Here is a 17,069-nt window from a genome sequence, read left to right as displayed (position 1 = left end):
CATGATCATACAGATAATGAGTGACAGAATTCTGACTTAAAAACCCATGTTCTAAAACCACTAAGTCATTCACCAGAGTTGTAATATTGTAGGCGAGCGGTGAGTCCCCTCCTGAGAGTGCAGCAGTGGGAAAGGGAAGGGGGGACTGATTGGCCTTGGGTTTCTTTGGTAATAGTTTGGATATAGAAGGACGCTGAAAGGGATCAGTCCAGGATGACTCTGGTTTCTAGATTTGCCAAATGGGTAAACAGTGTGGTTCAATTCATCTGGAGAAAGAATACAAGGAGTCTTGGTTTGGGCAGAAATATGGAAGAGGAAGACATGTCTCATCCACAAACTTTTAAAAATCATCTCCCTAGATTACCAAGAAGTGTCGTTAATAATAAATACGAGGCCAGTAACCCCAAATTTATGAACTTACTTCAGCCGCATGCCCGTTGGGGGATGGGTAGGAGAGACCAAATAGGAATTGTTCTCTTTTGAAAACTAGCTCAAGGCTACAAAGAACAGGAAACAAGTCCTCAGGTGTGTTTAAAATAACTCTGAAGTTAACTTTTAAGGCAGCTGCTAAAACCGAAGAATGCCCCTACGCTTGTGGAGTTAAGCTGTACTCATACATTTAGATTATTTTGCTGGTGGCAGTGGCTTTCAAGAAGTGACAATCAATGTGGAAGCAGGCACTGACCCCCAAGGCCAGGGTGGCACAGAGGGCGGAAAGCACGCTTGCACCCGCGCACGCCCTAGCACATGGCCGCCGTGTGACCGCGGCGCGGACTCAGCCTCTTAAGTAACCGCAGGAAGCTCGCGCCTCAAAAGACTCCCAACCCCCGCCCTGGCGCGGGGCAAGGGAGGCGCCGCTCAGGTTTCTCACACTCGCCCGGCCCCGGGCAGACGGCCTCCGCTCCCTAGGCGGCGCTGTGGGCTCGCAGGGCCGCCCGCGGCACGAGAGAAAGCCGTTTCCCCAGTGCGCATGCTCGCCTCCTCTGTGGGCTTGCCCGTTTTTTTTTTTTTTTTTTTTTTTTTTTTCCGGGCGGCCCCGGCGGCTGCGTACTGGCTGTGGGATGGGAAGTGAAGCCCCAGCGAGCGGTAGCGGCGGGGCTGTGAGGAGCAGCCAGGGGGAGGCGGCGGCGGCGGCGGCGGCGGCGAGTCGGTGAGCAGCTGGGAAGAGTGGAGCCGGGGCGGAGCACCTGCAGGCACGGGAGACGGCTTCACCATGGCGATTCGCAAGAAGAGCACCAAGAGCCCCCCGGTCCTGAGCCACGAATTCGTCCTGCAGAATCACGCGGACATCGTCTCCTGTGTGGCGATGGTCTTCTTGCTGGGTCTCATGTTCGAGGTGAGCCCTGCCCGCGCCCCAATCTCCCGCCCGCCGTCCCCTCCCCGGGCCCCGGCTGCCAGCTCAGCCCTTCGGCCCGGGACCGCGGGGGACACCTGTGGTGGGGGGGCGGGGGAGGTGCCGGCCGCCGGGCCCGGAGGAGCGGACCTGCCCCGCCCCGCGCCGAGCCGGCCTGAGGCTGCGGAGCCCCGGGAGCCTGGCCGCCGTGCACCCGCAGGGGCCGGGGCCGCCGCGTCGCCCCCTCGGTCGCGGCGCACGCCGCCCTCCCGCCGCCGCCCTCTCCCGCCGGCCGCGCTGCGCAGTTCCTGGTTCCCGCGAAGGGTTACGTGGCAGCCGGCAAGGGGCCGGCAGTCGACTGGGGCGGCCCCTGCACGCTAAGCTGGCTGCGGGCGGTGGGCGGGCTGGGCAATGGCCGGCGCGCCTGGCTGGCCAGGCCGTGGGGACCGGAGAGCGCCCGGGGGCGGGCGCCGCGGCGGCACCGAGTGTGGCGTGAAACCGACGGAACCTGGCGTCCGCTGCCCACTGGAAGGGCGGTGGCCACGGGGCAGCGAGTGATCTCCGCGAGATCAGGGCTCCGAGTCGCACCCACCCGATTGTTTTAACTCCTCTCTCCCAAGCTGGTATTGTTACCAGTGATCGAACTTTTTGCCCCAGCGCTTGCTCTTTCCTTCAGGAAACAAGGTCTGATACAGAAATTGGGGTTCTGAACAGCAGTGCCGAGGCGTCGGATAATTTTCTTTTTGTTTCTTGAAATAGGAGAGGATGGAAATGTCAGGAGTGTGTAAATTCTCATCCCACGTAGCGAGTATTGTGATGACTTAGTAACAGCTGTTGAATGTGGGTAATAAACTTTGCAAGGTGAACGTGTAACATCCTACGGCTTCCTTTCCCTCGCTCCCCAGTACACACGCCCATTCCTTATCTTCTTTCCCTTTTAAATTTATCTCTGTAGCTCCTGTGCCCCACCAAATACACTAATTATTTTACTTATTTATTGTCTCCCCGCTCCTAGAATGTAACCTCAGTGAGGGCAGAAATTTTGGGTTTTTCCTAATCTATTTCCAAAGCCTAAATTTAGAAGGTGCTTACAAAATATTTGCTTAATGAGTGGCATTAAGAATTCTTGAGAAAAGCTGGTGTAATGAGACTGCTAGTGACTGGAAGTTGAATAAATAGTTTAAATGGAGCCCATGTGGGTTTTTAAAATGTTATGATTAGGTAACTTAATATTTTAATAATTTTTTGCTTCTTTTCAAATGGGCTTTTCTGGATCTAGATACAGATTTTTTTTATTCTTGATAGTGTCGTTTACGTCCACTTAGTCCACTGCTAAGGAGGTAGTAGGTATCCTGAAAGGGAGGGTAGAAGGGAACTAACATAGGTCACTTTGTTGGATTTAGGCTGGGCCAGGGCTACTTACCTACTGAATGACCCAAGGCTAAGCCTCAGTTTTTCTGCTCTGTATAAGGCAATAACATCACCTGTGCTGTTCTCACAGCCATTGTTTGAAGAGATCAGATGATATGGTGAGAAGGCATCTCACGGTTTATACAGAACTACATGAATGTATATGATATTAGCAATGCAATGCTAAACATTGGTACTCTCTTTCTGAATTTTATACTTGTATATACTTTCTGCTTTGGTGTTAGAAGTAATACTTTTGTGTGTACGGTATACTGACCAGTTCTGTAAAGCTTGCCATAACCCGTCTCTACGTGGTAAGAATCCCTGTCTTTAAAGATATAGTTTAGGAGTAATGTTACCTGCAAGGTGTATTTGCAGTGAGTTGAATGAAATGGAATATAAATCAGAAGTGCTGACACTTAGACATGTTATAACGTTGCTTTTATGTAAAATAGTTCATGTTCTCTTGCCACATTTCTAGAGAAGTTCACCACCTATACCTTGCCTCACATGTCAATGATTTTTTAAGAGTGAGTGGATTTTCACCTTTACATCTGTAAAGTTTATCAATTTAAATAGACACAACAAAGATCTAAGTAGAAGTTTTTAAAGTCGGTTCAAAAAAGAATGTTGAAGTAGTAGACAGAAGGAGGCTTGTGCAGGTTGTACTACATTTTTCTTACCATATGTTAAAGTTTTAGGAGTTGAAAGCCTGTTATCTACCTCTGGGAAAAAATTCACTGGATTAGTTTTGCTACTTGACTTTGAAAGTAATTGCTGTGGGACTTGCCTGGTGGCGCAGCGGTTAAGAATCCACCTGCCAATTCAGGGGACACAGGTTCAAGCCCTGGTCCAGGAAGATCCCCCAGGTCTCAGAGCAGCTGAGCCCACGTGCCACAAGTGCTGAAGCCAGCGCACCTAGAGCCTGTGCTCTCTGCAACAAGAGAAGCCACTGCAATGAGAAGCCTGCGTGCAGCAACGAAGACCCAATACAGCCAATAATTTTAAATAATTAATTAAATAAATAATAATAAAGTAATTGCTGAATGTCAACGTTAACGTATAGAATAACAGTATTTGTGCTAGAATAATAGAGAAGTTAATGTTTTTGCAGCAGAACTGTTCAGTCTTTTGTGTAAATATATTGAGGAAATGTCGGAGGATTTATGGTGAAATTGACAAAGCAATAACGGATACTGTATTACTAGCCAAAATGGAGAATCAATAGAGACGCTGAAGCTAAAGGGAGTTAGGGCTGTACTGCTTGCTAACTAGGTGGCCTAGGGCATGTCATATACCTTCTTATTCTTTTTTTTTTTTTTTTTTTTTTTTGCGGTACGTGGGGCTCTCACTGTTGGGGCCCCTCCCGTTGGCGGAGCACAGGCTCTGGACGCGCAGGCCCAGCAGCCATGGCTCATGGGCCCAGCCGCTCTGCGGCATGTGGAATCTTCCCGGACCGGGGCACAAACCCGTGTCCCCTGCATCGGCAGGCGGACTCTCAACCACTGCGCCACCAGGGAAGCCCTATACCTTCTTAGAACTTGTTTCTGTTTCTGTAAAATAGGGCTCATCGGATTACTCTGAGAATTCAACTAAGTTTTATAATGGCTAGTTCAAAGTGTGGCTTACAGGAGGCATACCATAAATGGTAGCTCATTATTCCTTAGGTATTTATCAAAGTCGAAAAACAGAAGACAGCATTTTAAAATTATTTATTTAATTAATTATTTATTTTTGGCCGCGTTGGGTCTTCGTTTCTGTGCGAGGGCTTTCTCCAGTTGCGGCGAGCGGGGGCCACTCTTCATCGCGGTGCGCGGGCCTCTCACTGTCGCGGCCTCTTGTTGCGGAGCACAGGCTCCAGACACGCAGGCTCAGTAATTGTGGGTCACGGGCCCAGTTGCTCCGCGGCCTGTGGGGTCTTCCCAGACCAGGGCTCGAACCCGTGTCCCCTGCACTGGCAGAGAGATTCTCAACCACTGCGCCACCAAGGAAGCCCGAAGACAGCATTTTTAAAATTTTTTTAAAATTTATTTATTTATTTATTTATTTTACGGTAGGCGGGCCTCTCAGTGTTGTGGCCTCTCCCGTTGCGGAGCCCAGGCTCCCGACGCGCAGGCTCAGTAGTTGTGGCGCACGGGCCCAGCCGCTCTGCGGCACGTGGGATCTTCCCAGACCGGGGCACGAACCCGTGGCCCCTGCATCGGCAGGCGGACTCTCCACCACTGCGCCACCAAGGAAGCCCCCGAAGACAGCATTTTTATGTGAGAAAATGTTCTAACAGTTAGCATCTAAAGAGATTACATATACTGATAAGGTTGATAAAGCAATAGTTTGTTTGGGAGATATGGAAGAGTTTAATTTCCAGGGAAATTTGTGTTATCAACAATTGCTGTGAAGTTTGAAATCATGTTTTTAGTACAGTCAGTTTCTGTCCACATACATGGACTGTATTACAGACCATCATGGTCTGTAATGAATGACTTCATATTGGAGTTAGGAAAATTTAACAGTTGAAAGATGTAAAGATACTTGGGAAGCTTTCTGAAAGTGAGACTATAGAAGAGGAGTTAGGGGTTTCCACGAGGAATATTTCCTTCTGGGAGGGATTTACTTTTCAGAGACTCAGGAGTCCAGGTTGTTTGTGCCATGCCAGGTTTGGGGGACCGTTACAATTACAACAGTCCTGGGGGTTGGTTTTATTTTTTAGCATGGCTTATCTTCATGCCAACATTTTCTTTCCTCCTTTTTTTTTAAAAAAAAACTTAATTTTCTATAAGCTGGTGAGAAAGTGGGATTTGATATTCAGAAATTGCCTTTATCTTTGAGACACCCGGTCAATGTAGTAGTCACACTTCCCTCTGGCAAGTACAAAATAGTTGACATCTCTGTATGACAAGAAAAGATACCAAGCCCCAGCTGGTGACCACTAAAGAAATATTATGATATTCATGATACTCCATACAATGCAGGATTAAATAATTCATTAGAGTCGTGGTAACCTGTTTAAGATGTATCTGAATAAGTCTCATATTTTTCTTATAAATGGAGAGCAGTGCTTCAAATGTCCCAAATTGTCATAAACTCATTTTTACTTTGGAGTGCATTGTATATTTCTGTAGCATATTTTATTCCAAACTAATTTGTCTTACTATTGATTAACTGTAATATTTGTTTAACTAAAGCAGTGCTGGCTGTGGTATGAGGCTTAGGACCCCTAGAAATGGCTAAGAGCATGATTACTGGTGTGATTTTCCTTCTTTTTAAAAAATTTTTCTATAAACATTTTTAGGGTGTGTAGTTTGTATTTTTCCTCTTCTTCTTCTGCTTAGCTAGCTGGAAGCCAGATTTTAATTTTCTTTGGAAGCCTAGCATTAAAGGATAATCTAATTTTTGTTGCTTTGGGAATTTGATATTAAATTTATCTTTGAAGAATTTGACTTGCCATTTGTAAAAAAAACTTTAAAAGTTTTTTTAGCTATGGTAGTGGTGACCTCGTATTCTAAATTAGAAACAGGGATGTGGAGTGTGTGTGTGCGTTTATATATGAAATCTAAACAAAGATATTAAAACATAAAATTTAGTAATCAGTCAACTTTATTAAAAAGAATCACATGAAAGCAGTGTTACCCTGGAAACTCATGTCATTGTTCTGCTGTCGCGTATCTGTGTGAATGACCCAAAATGTGATACAGAGAAGCCTTACTTGCCTCTTCTAGGGAAGTGATCTTTATGTACCTACCCAGTGAAAGAACTCACTGTGGTGGCCATACCCTGACTTTATCTCACAAGCCTGCCGTATTTCCAGATCCTGAATTCCAGAATAGCAGAACTCGGCTGCAACCTGCATGTTGTTCATCTCCCCACGTGTACTGCTCGTATGCCAGCTCTCCACCTAGTCCAGGCTTTTGTGGGGCCTGGTCCCCTTTCCTTTTCTCCAGTGTATTAGCCCCTTGTTGCTTTGCTTTTCTTCCTGTAGACTTTAACTACTGTCCACACTCTCCCCAGGCCCTCAGCTCCCTTTCCGTCTTGGTCTTTCTCCCTACTTGGCCTGCACATATCCGACCGTGGATCCAGCCTGCCATCTGCCTTTTCCATGCCTCCCCGCTTGTGGATTGCTCAGTGTTGTCAGAGGAAGTCGTGCACTCTTGCTGATGGATGATATTGCAAGTCCAAGGTTTCTGACCTCAGACAAAAGTAATACCCGGGGATCTTTTTACTTTTCCCTGGCCAGCTCCTTTCCCTAAAGGAACTATAAAAATACTCATCGTTTGAATCCCCAACTATGCTTAACAGATGACATTGCTTTCCCCCCCGCACAGGGATTTTCTTCAGTTTCTTGCCTTTTTTTGAACTTATCTATCTCATCATTTTTACCTTCTGCCTGCCTGATCTAAGAGGAAAACTGCTCAAGATGAACCTTTATTTAGCTCTGTCCTTATATTTCGTCCCTCCGGGATCTTTCCACCCATTATGCCCTGACGTGTTAAATTCTCCCTGTTCCCTGGTGCCTTTGCTGACTGCCCCCGCACCAGCTCAGTGCCTCCCGTCACGAAACGACATAAATCTTGACCTGGCATCTGTCGCTGGGGACCCCTTTGTTCCCCTTGTTCTCTGTACTCCACTGTGAGGTGGCTTTTGCTTTCACTTCTTCATTGGAATCACTCAAGCTGCGACCACTGATGACTTCTTACATCGTCTGGTCCGTTGCGCTCTTTTCCTGACACACCTCTATTGAAACTTTGACTTTATTAACCACACCTTTTTGAAATGTTTCCCCCTTTGGCTTCTGGGGCATCTAGCTCTCTTCCTTCTCTCTCTGCCTCTCCTCTCTGATCATTTCTTCTTATTTTGCCACCAGCCTTTTTCTCTGCCCTCTCCGTGGTTCCTATATCCTGCTTCTCATCGAGTCCTGTACACTCTCTGTAGAGGATTTATATGCTTCCACAGCCTCGACTATGTACCATGTACTGTCTGTAAACAGAGACTTCCAAATCCTTAAGCCCGGGTCTCCCTGCAGAGCTCCAGGCGTGGGCCTTACCTACCTGTTGGTCTTGTCACCTGCATATCTCATAGAAATCTAAGTTTATATAAAGCTCAATTTCTTCTTTCCCTGAGACCTGCCGTTCCTCCTGTATATTCCACATTTTTATTAATAGTATTGCTTTTCACCCAGTTGTTGCAGCATCAGTACATAATCTGATTCTGTCCTGCTAACCAAGCCTTATTCTGCCTCCAAAGTTCCGCCTCTACCCACTACTACTGCCTTTGTTCAGGCCTTATTATTTTTCACAGGGTCTCTGGCAAAACTCGTACTTGACTTGCATCCTTACTCCAATTTATATTTTATCTGATATTCAGGAATATTGAACAATCGCCTCATAAGTGCCACACGCCATGCTGGGCTCTAAGCATGTAGCGATGAGCAGAAAGAGGCGTGCACCCAGCTCTTATGGAGACTACTGTCTGTCTAATGGCTGAGACAGCAGTGATTAATACAGTCACGCCAAGAGTATACGTTTTGTAAGAAAGGAACACCTCTCTGAGTTAATCTAACAAAAGAAATGACCTATCCTAAGAGACAGGGAAGGCTTCCTTAAAATGGCGTAGTGGATCTGAGACCCGAAGTGGAGAAGTTTTCCAGCAGTGTTTCAGATAACCCTGCCGGTGCACGGAGCTATGGCGGCAGGAGTGCAGGAGGCAGGGGATGGGGCAGAAGCGGCGGGCGGGGGCTGGAGGAGCAGCGGCCAGACCGCGGAGTCTGTTCTTATCCTGGAGAGAATGGGAATCGGTAAAGGACCTTTGGTGCGCGGGTGGAGGGAGGATGGGTGTGGGAGTGGCGTTAACATGACCAGGAGGGGATACTGATTGCGGGGCGGAGCGTGGCTCCGAGGGGGCTTGAGAGGCCAGCGCTGTGCCCCAGTCAGCGCTCTTTCCGAAAAGCACGAATAACTTCCCCCTCCCCAAAACTGTCTGGTCGGGCTAGAATAAAATCTGAACTACTAAGCTCAGCAAACTAGGTCCTTTCTAGCACTTGGTAACTTTTCTAGGCCTTTCTACCCCTTCCTGATGTGTGCCCGTGCCTGACCTCCTGTTGACCGCTCCTTGCCCTTTGTGCTTCTGTTTCCTCACCTGTCCTGCCCTCTGCGTGAGCCTAGGGAACTTTTCTTCTCCAGCAGGAGACAGCCTCTGCACCACATCCCCTGTGAAGCCTTTCCAGAGCATGCCTCATTCCTCACCCCAGGAGGAAAACAAAAACAAAAAAAATGCTTTGGTTGTTTATTCTCAGTTCACATTGGCATTGATTCTGTGGTATTATAGCAATTTGTTTACCTGTCTTCCAGACTGCACTGAGTTGCTAGTCATCAGGATTATATCATTCCTTTGTTATCCTTTCTTGTCTAGCACAGTGCCTGGTGCCTATAAATATTGAGTAAGCGTTCCATTTTTCTATTCTGACCGCTTTGCTTTTACTAGTAGTCAGATCAGTTAAATATTTATCGACCATGTAACTATGCCAGGTGTGTGGGAGATTAACACACACACCACAGATCCTACCTTTGATCTACCTTTTGTCATGGTAACTGCGCTTCCTTTTCTTTCATTAATTTACATTAAAAATTTTTCTTGTTGGAAATTTTGTGTTCATTGTACAGGTCTAGAGTAGAGAAACATTATTTGTCAAAACACGGTTTATTGGAACTTCAGTATCTCTTGAAATCTTAAAAGTTAGGAGTGAATTACACAATCCCATCTAAACTGCAGACTACACTGGTGAATTATGTTCACTTTCAAGCTCAACTCCTTGGTGATCGGGAAGTCCAGTCGTGCCTGCCCGGGTGCAGCTGGAACTAGGGTGCCCTTGGTTCTTAGATGTGGGGACAGAACTTAGAATGTTTTTCCCCCCGATTTGATATTTGGGAGAGGGTCACAAGTTGACTTGATCTTCTTTTTCTTTCTTTCTAGATAACAGCAAAAGCTTCTATAATTTTTGTTACTCTTCAGTACAATGTTACCCTCCCTGCGACAGGTAGGTAGTTTTCTTTTGGAATTTTCTGGTTAAGTGGAAGAGTTCAGTCGGACAGACTTGGAAATTTCCACGAACACTCGGTTCTTCATTATTTTCACTGGTCTCATTCGTGCTTAGGCTGAATATTATTTTGATGATTTTGTAATGCAAAATCTGATGTTTGGGTTGACTTTACCCTATATATTGTATGCAAATCAGTTTTTATGTGTTTAATGTTTATTGTGTATTTTTGTAAATGGGCTTAAAATTCCAATGAAGAACTTTTTTTTTTTTCCTTCTCCTCCCTCTGATCTTTTCATAAGAAAATCCTAAGAATAGATATTTTACATTTGTCTGAAGTGTCTTTGTTCAGTCAAGGTTTCTAAAAGCCCAGTGTTCAGGTTCAGTTGTTCTGACTTGTATGGGTTCTGTTTTGGACCTGTAATAACAACCCTCTTAAGCCCATTTTATTTTTCACTTTTTGGTTGTGCTCTACCATCCTGTCAGTTATTTGATTAGAGAGAATGTCAATAAGCATCTGGTAATAACATCCAAACTACACTTTTAGGTTTTATTTCGAAAAGTTTTTCTGAATGATGCTATGCAAAAATCAAGTTGTTATCGGAAGTTGCTTGTAGTTGAATACAGTAGTATAATTAACTAGCATGGGTGAGGAGTGGGGTATTCAGTACACAAAATATTACCACGTTCAGGTGGTAAACTTGCCGCGAGCCCGGAGTCTCTCTATTTAGAATGTAAGATCAATTATACAACGTGGAGTTGGGTTTTTGTTCAGTTATATCATTTTCTAAATATTTGATGTAGTAACTTAGATATCACAGTACTCAGAACCACAAAGTTGTTTTGGAATTTGAGTATGCCAGAAAAAAATAAAGCTCTTTTATCAATTCACAAGTATTTGATTAAGTCTTGTTCTGAAAAAAATCTTAGCAATTTTAAAGATTGAAAACAATTGTAGCAGTTGCCTCAGTCTCTCCTGCTTAGAATTCAAAACTAAATCAAATTAAAGTTAAGTCAGCTTTTCCAGCAGAATCATAAATGTGGTGTCTGGTTTGAAAGTAGAGCTAGAAAGCAGAAAGTTTCAAAAGTTCTTTGAAAAGACAGGCAAATGGGCTAAGTATAACTTTAATACAACCTAAGTATAATCTAACCCCTATCCCTGAGGTAATATCAGTTTTACAGTCCCCAAGGATCTTAATGTGGCCTCCCCTTCCGTGTTCTCTGGTCTTTAATGGCTGTAACTAACATGTGTCAAGTCTTTGTAAATAATTTCTGAAGCTATAGACTTCTAGATAGTCTCCTCAGTCTTCGTTGTTCCTTAGACTGAAGGTGTCCAAAAGCAAATTACCATGATGTTTCTGTAAACTTATTTATTAGGTTAGTCTTCTCTTGTTTGTTTCCATAACTATGTCGTACTTAAGTGCTGTTTTTATAATCTTATGTATATTTTTGTGTATGTGCGTCCTGTCCTTTTTGACCTTCAGAAGAACAAGCTACTGAATCAGCGTTCCTTTATTACTATGGTATCAAAGATTTGGCTACAGTTTTCTTCTACATGCTAGTGGCGATAATTATTCATGCCATAATTCAAGAATATGTGTTGGATGTAAGTATGCAATCTTAGAAATCTATACTTTGTAAAATACCAGCTCTCTGTACTATGATAGTCATATTAAATATATTTTACAATCTTAATTGTTAACGATTGTTTTTATTTTTAGAAAATTAACAGGCGAATGCACTTTTCCAAAACGAAACACAGCAAGTTTAATGAATCTGGTCAGCTGAGTGCATTCTACCTATTTTCTTGTGTTTGGGGCACATTCATTCTCATATCTGTAAGTATGTACTGTGCTGAAATTCTTATCTCTCAAAGTATTTAATTATATACCCAGAACAGAGATTGATGTCCTTTTTTTTTTTTTTTTTTTTTTGATGTCCTATTTTTAATGCTCATAAGCAAACCCTGAACCTTAGAAAAATTCCTTGTCTCTTGTTCTTCTTATCTAAGATTAGGAGTTCTGCTATTGAACTAGTATAAATCAAGTTTCATCAGTAAGCCTCTCTTTTAGTTAGTTTTTATACAACAAAAATTGCCAACTATGTTTGATGTTTCAGAAAGCCTTACTCATTTTTAGTCGATCTGAGTGTTGTCTTCATATCTTGTAGTCATTTGCAGGTATCTCTGTATTAGCAAAAAGGGTAAGTTATCAGTGATACTTCCACTGGGTTACATGAGTTGTAGTGTTTCCAGTCATTTCATTCTTTAAAAACAGTCCAGGTATTTTCTGAGCAAATTAAAATATTGATTAACTTTTTATTAAGGCTATCTAAACCTTTAAGTGTACCATTCTAACTAATGAGGGGGAAGAGAGTATCTAATATTAGTAATATCAGTCCTTTAAGTTAATATGAACCCCAGAGTTTACATATTTTTGAGTTTGTCAGGACACAGTATTTTTTTTTAATCGCTATGTTAGAGATGAATAAATAGGCAAAGTGAATTTTCCAGGGTATGACACTTATGGTTGGAGATAGACCAAAACTCAGCCTTTCAGTCCATTGCTTGTTCCTTTGCAAACTGCTGCTTTAATGATACTTTATAGATACGTTAAAGTTCAGCTTAAAATCTTTCTTATACATTAAAAAATTTTTTTATTGTTGATGTACAAAAGTTCTATCTTACACATTTTTTTAAAAAATGTAAAGGTGGGCTTGCCTGGTGGCACAGTGGTTGAGAATCCGCCTGCCGATGCAGGGGACGCAGGTTCGTGCCCCAGTCTGGGAGGATCCCACGTGCCGCGGAGCGGCTGGGCCCGTGAGCCATGGCCGCTGAGCCTGCGCGTCTGGAGCCTGTGCTCCGCAACGGGAGAGGCCACAACAGTGAGAGGCCCACGTACCACCAAAAAAAAAAAAAAAAGTAAAGGTGTTAAACTTCTGTGGGAAAATATTAAGGATAAGTTGCTTCAGTTTTTTTTTTTTTTTTTTAATATACGTATGCAGTAATTCTCACTAAATAGATCTGGTTATCTAAGAAAAAGACGTGGTTATTATGTGGACATAACCCTATAAAACTTGGCAACACCTTGATCTTCTGTCTCCTGTCAGGTGCCACCTCTTTCTGAACCCTTTCCTTGATTACCCAGGACAAAATTGATCCCTCCAGTGGCTGTTGTAACTCTGTTTACAACAGAGTTGTAAACAACTCACTGGTTTTTGGTCGTGTTATGTTCGTTTGCATATGTGTCTTTTTTACTCTACTGGATTGAAGGAATTTCGAAAGCCAGGAATTACGTCTTATTTAACTTCAAGTCACTCATATTGATTTTCACTTCACTGAAGTAAGCAGTTCGACTGAATGGAAAATAAAACATCGAAAAGGTTGGACTTCAATGGAGCTTGAGGTGGAGAGATGTAAATGTGCAAGGAATGAAAATACTGTCTTATTTTCTAAGACGTTTTCATGCTCATTAAGCTAATTTTTGTGTCTTCTCTCTTAGGAAAACTATATCTCAGACCCAACTATCCTGTGGAGAGCCTATCCCCATAACCTGATGACGTAAGTCATTTTCAGCAGGTTTTTCTTAGTTAAGGACCATGGTCATGTCACTTTTAAGCAGGATTTGTTCTTGTTATTCTCTTTAGGACCTTAGGGATATTCGTACAGTAGGTATGTCTTTAGCAGTCTCACTGCCATAAGGACAAAAAATTCCCGTGTGCTTTTTTCATGTATATAATCTTTTCAGCATGTTTGTTACCTTGAGAAAACTGATTTTTAACAGTAATCCTTTAGTCCTCTGTCTTCCCTTTCTTTTCCCTAACGCTTCTCCTCATCACTGCTCCATCTTCTACATTCTTTTGCTCCTTTTCTTCTCCCCAGTCTCTTTTCACTCCTTCCATTTCTTACTCTCTTACACCGTAAGCTTGAGGGTAGGGACTGTTTCTTTCTTATCCTTCCGGCCCGCAGGGTTTCTGTTCAGCGCTGTAAGAAGCTCAAGGGTTGCAAGGTCAGCCAGCTAAGTTATTCATTCTTCAAGCCCAGCTCTAGAACGTCTATTCCATATTTTCCTTGCTCCTTTAGCCTATATTGGCTTCTGCTTTCCTGAATTTGTCATTTTGGTGTGCAGCATTTTATGTTTATCTGTACACTGTCTTGGCTGTTCTGTAATTGTCTCATTTTTGTAAGTCTTAAATTGTGCCCATGCCCACCAAGGCTATATGTACCTTGACAGCAAGAAGAACTCTTTTTATATCCTTTGCTGTGCCAGGCTGTAGGTGCGCTTGTCAGGTAGAAAGTCGTCAATAAATGCGTTGTGACGTGAGGACTGGTGAAAAAGCATGAAGGGCATAACATGACCTTGCGATATTACCATGATCTGCTGAGCCATTCTGACTTTTAAAAATTGTTAATTCAGTGCATTTTTGTAAACTGGAGATATAAACATCATATTTATGTGTGACTGTACCTTCTCCCCCTCCCCACCCCCCTGGAATTAGTCAGATTGGTTTTGTGTTTTCTGCTTTAGACCTCTGGAGGAGAGGGAGAGGGAGAGCAGAGAGAAAGCGGGCGATCCGGAGGGGTGTGATGTGAGGAGGAGACTGGATTCTAGACTGAATATGATACGTCTCCCGGGGAGTCCGTCAGTGCCTTATTCTTCTCTGGAATCCTGGTTTGCCTCCATTTATTGGGGGCTCTCAGTGTCTCAGCCTGATAGAGTTACCGTATTTCCCTAAGAAAAAAATCCAGGGATCGTTTGAGATTGGGATTATCCCGGTTTCAGGTGCTGGGTAATCTGTGCACCTTCACTTTTCTGTCCATCTTGTTTGCCCTTCCCACTTCCCTGTTGACGAAACCTTACCGATCTGTGATTTGATTCCCTTAGAGTCGTGGTCCATATGTTTTCACTAGCTGACAGGCGTACTCTTCAGTATTAAGTAACTAATAGACAAGGGGCTCTGTTTCCTCGCATCTCACTTGCATGTTCACAGTGTTCTGCAGATCATGTCTCTGCTTCTTCTGTTTAATCCAGAGGAGCTGACTGATGCTGGGGGGGCCGGGGGGCCTGGGGGAGTGGCTGCTGGAGAGGACCGTACACGGAGTATCGTGAGGGGACCTGAAGTGGTAACACAAAGGTGGCTACTTAGTACATCCTGATTTTCAGCGTTTGTACTCTATTCTTTAAAAATGGTATGCTTTAAAAGGTATTTTTTACTTTCTTGTGTTGGTACAGATTTCAAATGAAGTTTTTCTACATATCACAGTTGGCATACTGGTTTCATGCTTTTCCTGAACTCTACTTCCAGAAAACCAAAAAAGTAAGCAGGGGTTTTATAATTTTAAAAATTGTCTTTTGCCTTTTTTGGAAGTCTTTTAAAAATTATTTCCTCATGTCTCTAACCTCCGTCTCACCTCTACTCTCCCCCCACTATTCTCTCACCTCTCCCCTTTCCACAGAGACTAAGTATCCTTAAGTATTTACTGAAGAAAACTTCAGTCATTTTAACTTAGAGGGGGATTTTACATTTGACATGTTAGTTTCTCATTTTAAGATTACGTTAGTGGTAATGTAAAATACATTAAAATTTAAACAAATTTTGCAATGTAGGGCTTCCCTGGTGGCACAGCGGTTGAGAATCCGCCTGCCGATGCAGGGGACGCGGGTTCGTGCCCCGGTCCGGGAAGATCCCACATGCCGCGGAGCGGCTGGGCCCGTGAGCCGTGGCCGCTGCGCCTGCGCGTCCGGAGCCTGTGCTCCGCAACGGGAGAGGCCGCAACAGTGAGAGGCCCGCGTACCGCAAAAAAAAAAAAAAAAAAAAAAAAAAAAAAAAAAAAATATATATATATATATATATATATATATATATATATTGCAATGTAATGTTAGTTTTGTGTTACTGATATTCTTAGCAGTTTCACAAGTGAGACCAAAAGGCTTAATTAGATTATTGTACAACTAAATGGTACTGTGTATAAGTCCCAAAGAAAAATTCAGTATCGAGAAAAGTAAACCATAGTTAAATATACACCTTGAATTTTTTCCTGGTGAAATAGGTGGGAGAGATGTTTGTTTGTTTTGTTTGAACAATGAGTAAATCACTGGAGCACTACAGTAGCCTCCTGTGTAGTTTTACCCTCAGTACTTCTGAAGTCAGGCTTCTGTGATGTCACAAAGTAAACTTTATTTCCTTTATTTTAACTCTTTCTCCTCTAAGACCAGCCCCCTCCCCTGGTCCCTTTTTCTTCCACTCTCTCCTTATGCCTCATTCACACTGACATTCTCTAATTTTATAATCCCAACGCATCAGTTCTTTTTTCTGGAATACCTTTTCCCTCTGATAAATAATCAGGCACTTTTGTTCTCTTTTGGGGGGCGAGATTGTTTAAATATTCCTATATGTGAACTGATAGGTGGGTGGGGCTGTGGATAAAAGGAGTCTGATCATGAGTTAACAACCACGAAGTTGGGCGATAGGTACCTGGGGATTCGTTATACTGTCTGTTTGTTGTATGTGTTTCACATTTTTCCATGTTTAAAGCACTGTTTTTAAAATCCCCTTAACTTTGAGAAGCTTTCCAAAATAGCAGAGGAACCAACCCATCCAGTAACCATCTTTCCTCTGCCTTCTCAAAAGCCACAAACACTTATTTCTATATATACTCTAAATAGTTAATTCATGAGTATAGGCACTTGATTTATTATTGTGTTGTGTCTGTGACTTTTCATGTCCTCTGTGTCTGTCATCATTGATGTTGTCTGCCACGATTAGAAAACACCACCAAATTTGGCCGTGTAAAGTAGAATGTTTTTCCGGTTAAATTGATTGTAAGGATTAGGATGAAGGTGTATAAAACCTTTGACTTAGAACTCTCTTAAGGTAAAATTCTTAGGCTCACAGTTTCCAATAACGCTTCCATATTCAGTAAGCACCTACTGTGAACCATACATGTCCCATAGCTGCACTGTCCAAATTAGTAGCCACAAGCCACATTTAAATTAACTTAGCAAAAACAAAATTCACTTTCTTTGTCACACTAGCCCGATTATAAGTGCCCATTCACCACTCGTGGCTTCACTGTCTGCCATCTTGGATCAGGGATAGAGAACATGTCCATCATTACAGAAGGTTCTGCAAAGCACTGCTGAGACCATCATAGTTCTTTGATGTCTTAGTACCATGGTTCCAATATTTAAAGCTTTCTTCTTGTACTTTTTATACCTGTGGACATAATACCTCTGGGTTTCATTATTAATTCATATGTCTATATCTTGTTCATTGACCATGTGAGTAGAGAGGGAC

The 17,069-nt window shown here is 43.2% G+C and overlaps 1 protein-coding gene across 2 annotated transcripts in view; it reads left to right on the top strand.

Annotated features, from left to right (window-relative positions):
• Positions 1 to 1,026: 1,026 nt before the first annotated feature.
• The window catches only part of TRAM1 (translocation associated membrane protein 1), a 30,063-nt gene continuing 14,020 nt past the window's right edge, over positions 1,027 to 17,069 (top strand). Inside the window, exons 1-6 of one of the 2 annotated variants that reach the window (XM_059043646.2) lie at positions 1,027 to 1,336; positions 9,707 to 9,770; positions 11,255 to 11,376; positions 11,492 to 11,608; positions 13,271 to 13,329; positions 15,002 to 15,086. In XM_059043646.2, coding sequence (XP_058899629.1) covers positions 1,214 to 1,336; positions 9,707 to 9,770; positions 11,255 to 11,376; positions 11,492 to 11,608; positions 13,271 to 13,329; positions 15,002 to 15,086 — 570 coding nt within the window. In that variant the 5' untranslated portion in view covers positions 1,027 to 1,213. The remainder of the gene's footprint in view (positions 1,337 to 9,706; positions 9,771 to 11,254; positions 11,377 to 11,491; positions 11,609 to 13,270; positions 13,330 to 15,001; positions 15,087 to 17,069) is intronic. The other variant, XM_067017574.1, reaches the window with a different exon arrangement.

The sequence above is a fragment of the Kogia breviceps genome, chromosome 17, assembly GCF_026419965.1.
Source record: "Kogia breviceps isolate mKogBre1 chromosome 17, mKogBre1 haplotype 1, whole genome shotgun sequence".
In the NCBI taxonomy this organism is placed as follows: Eukaryota; Metazoa; Chordata; class Mammalia; order Artiodactyla; family Physeteridae; genus Kogia; species Kogia breviceps.
This window is presented reverse-complemented; position numbering and strand designations above follow the sequence as displayed.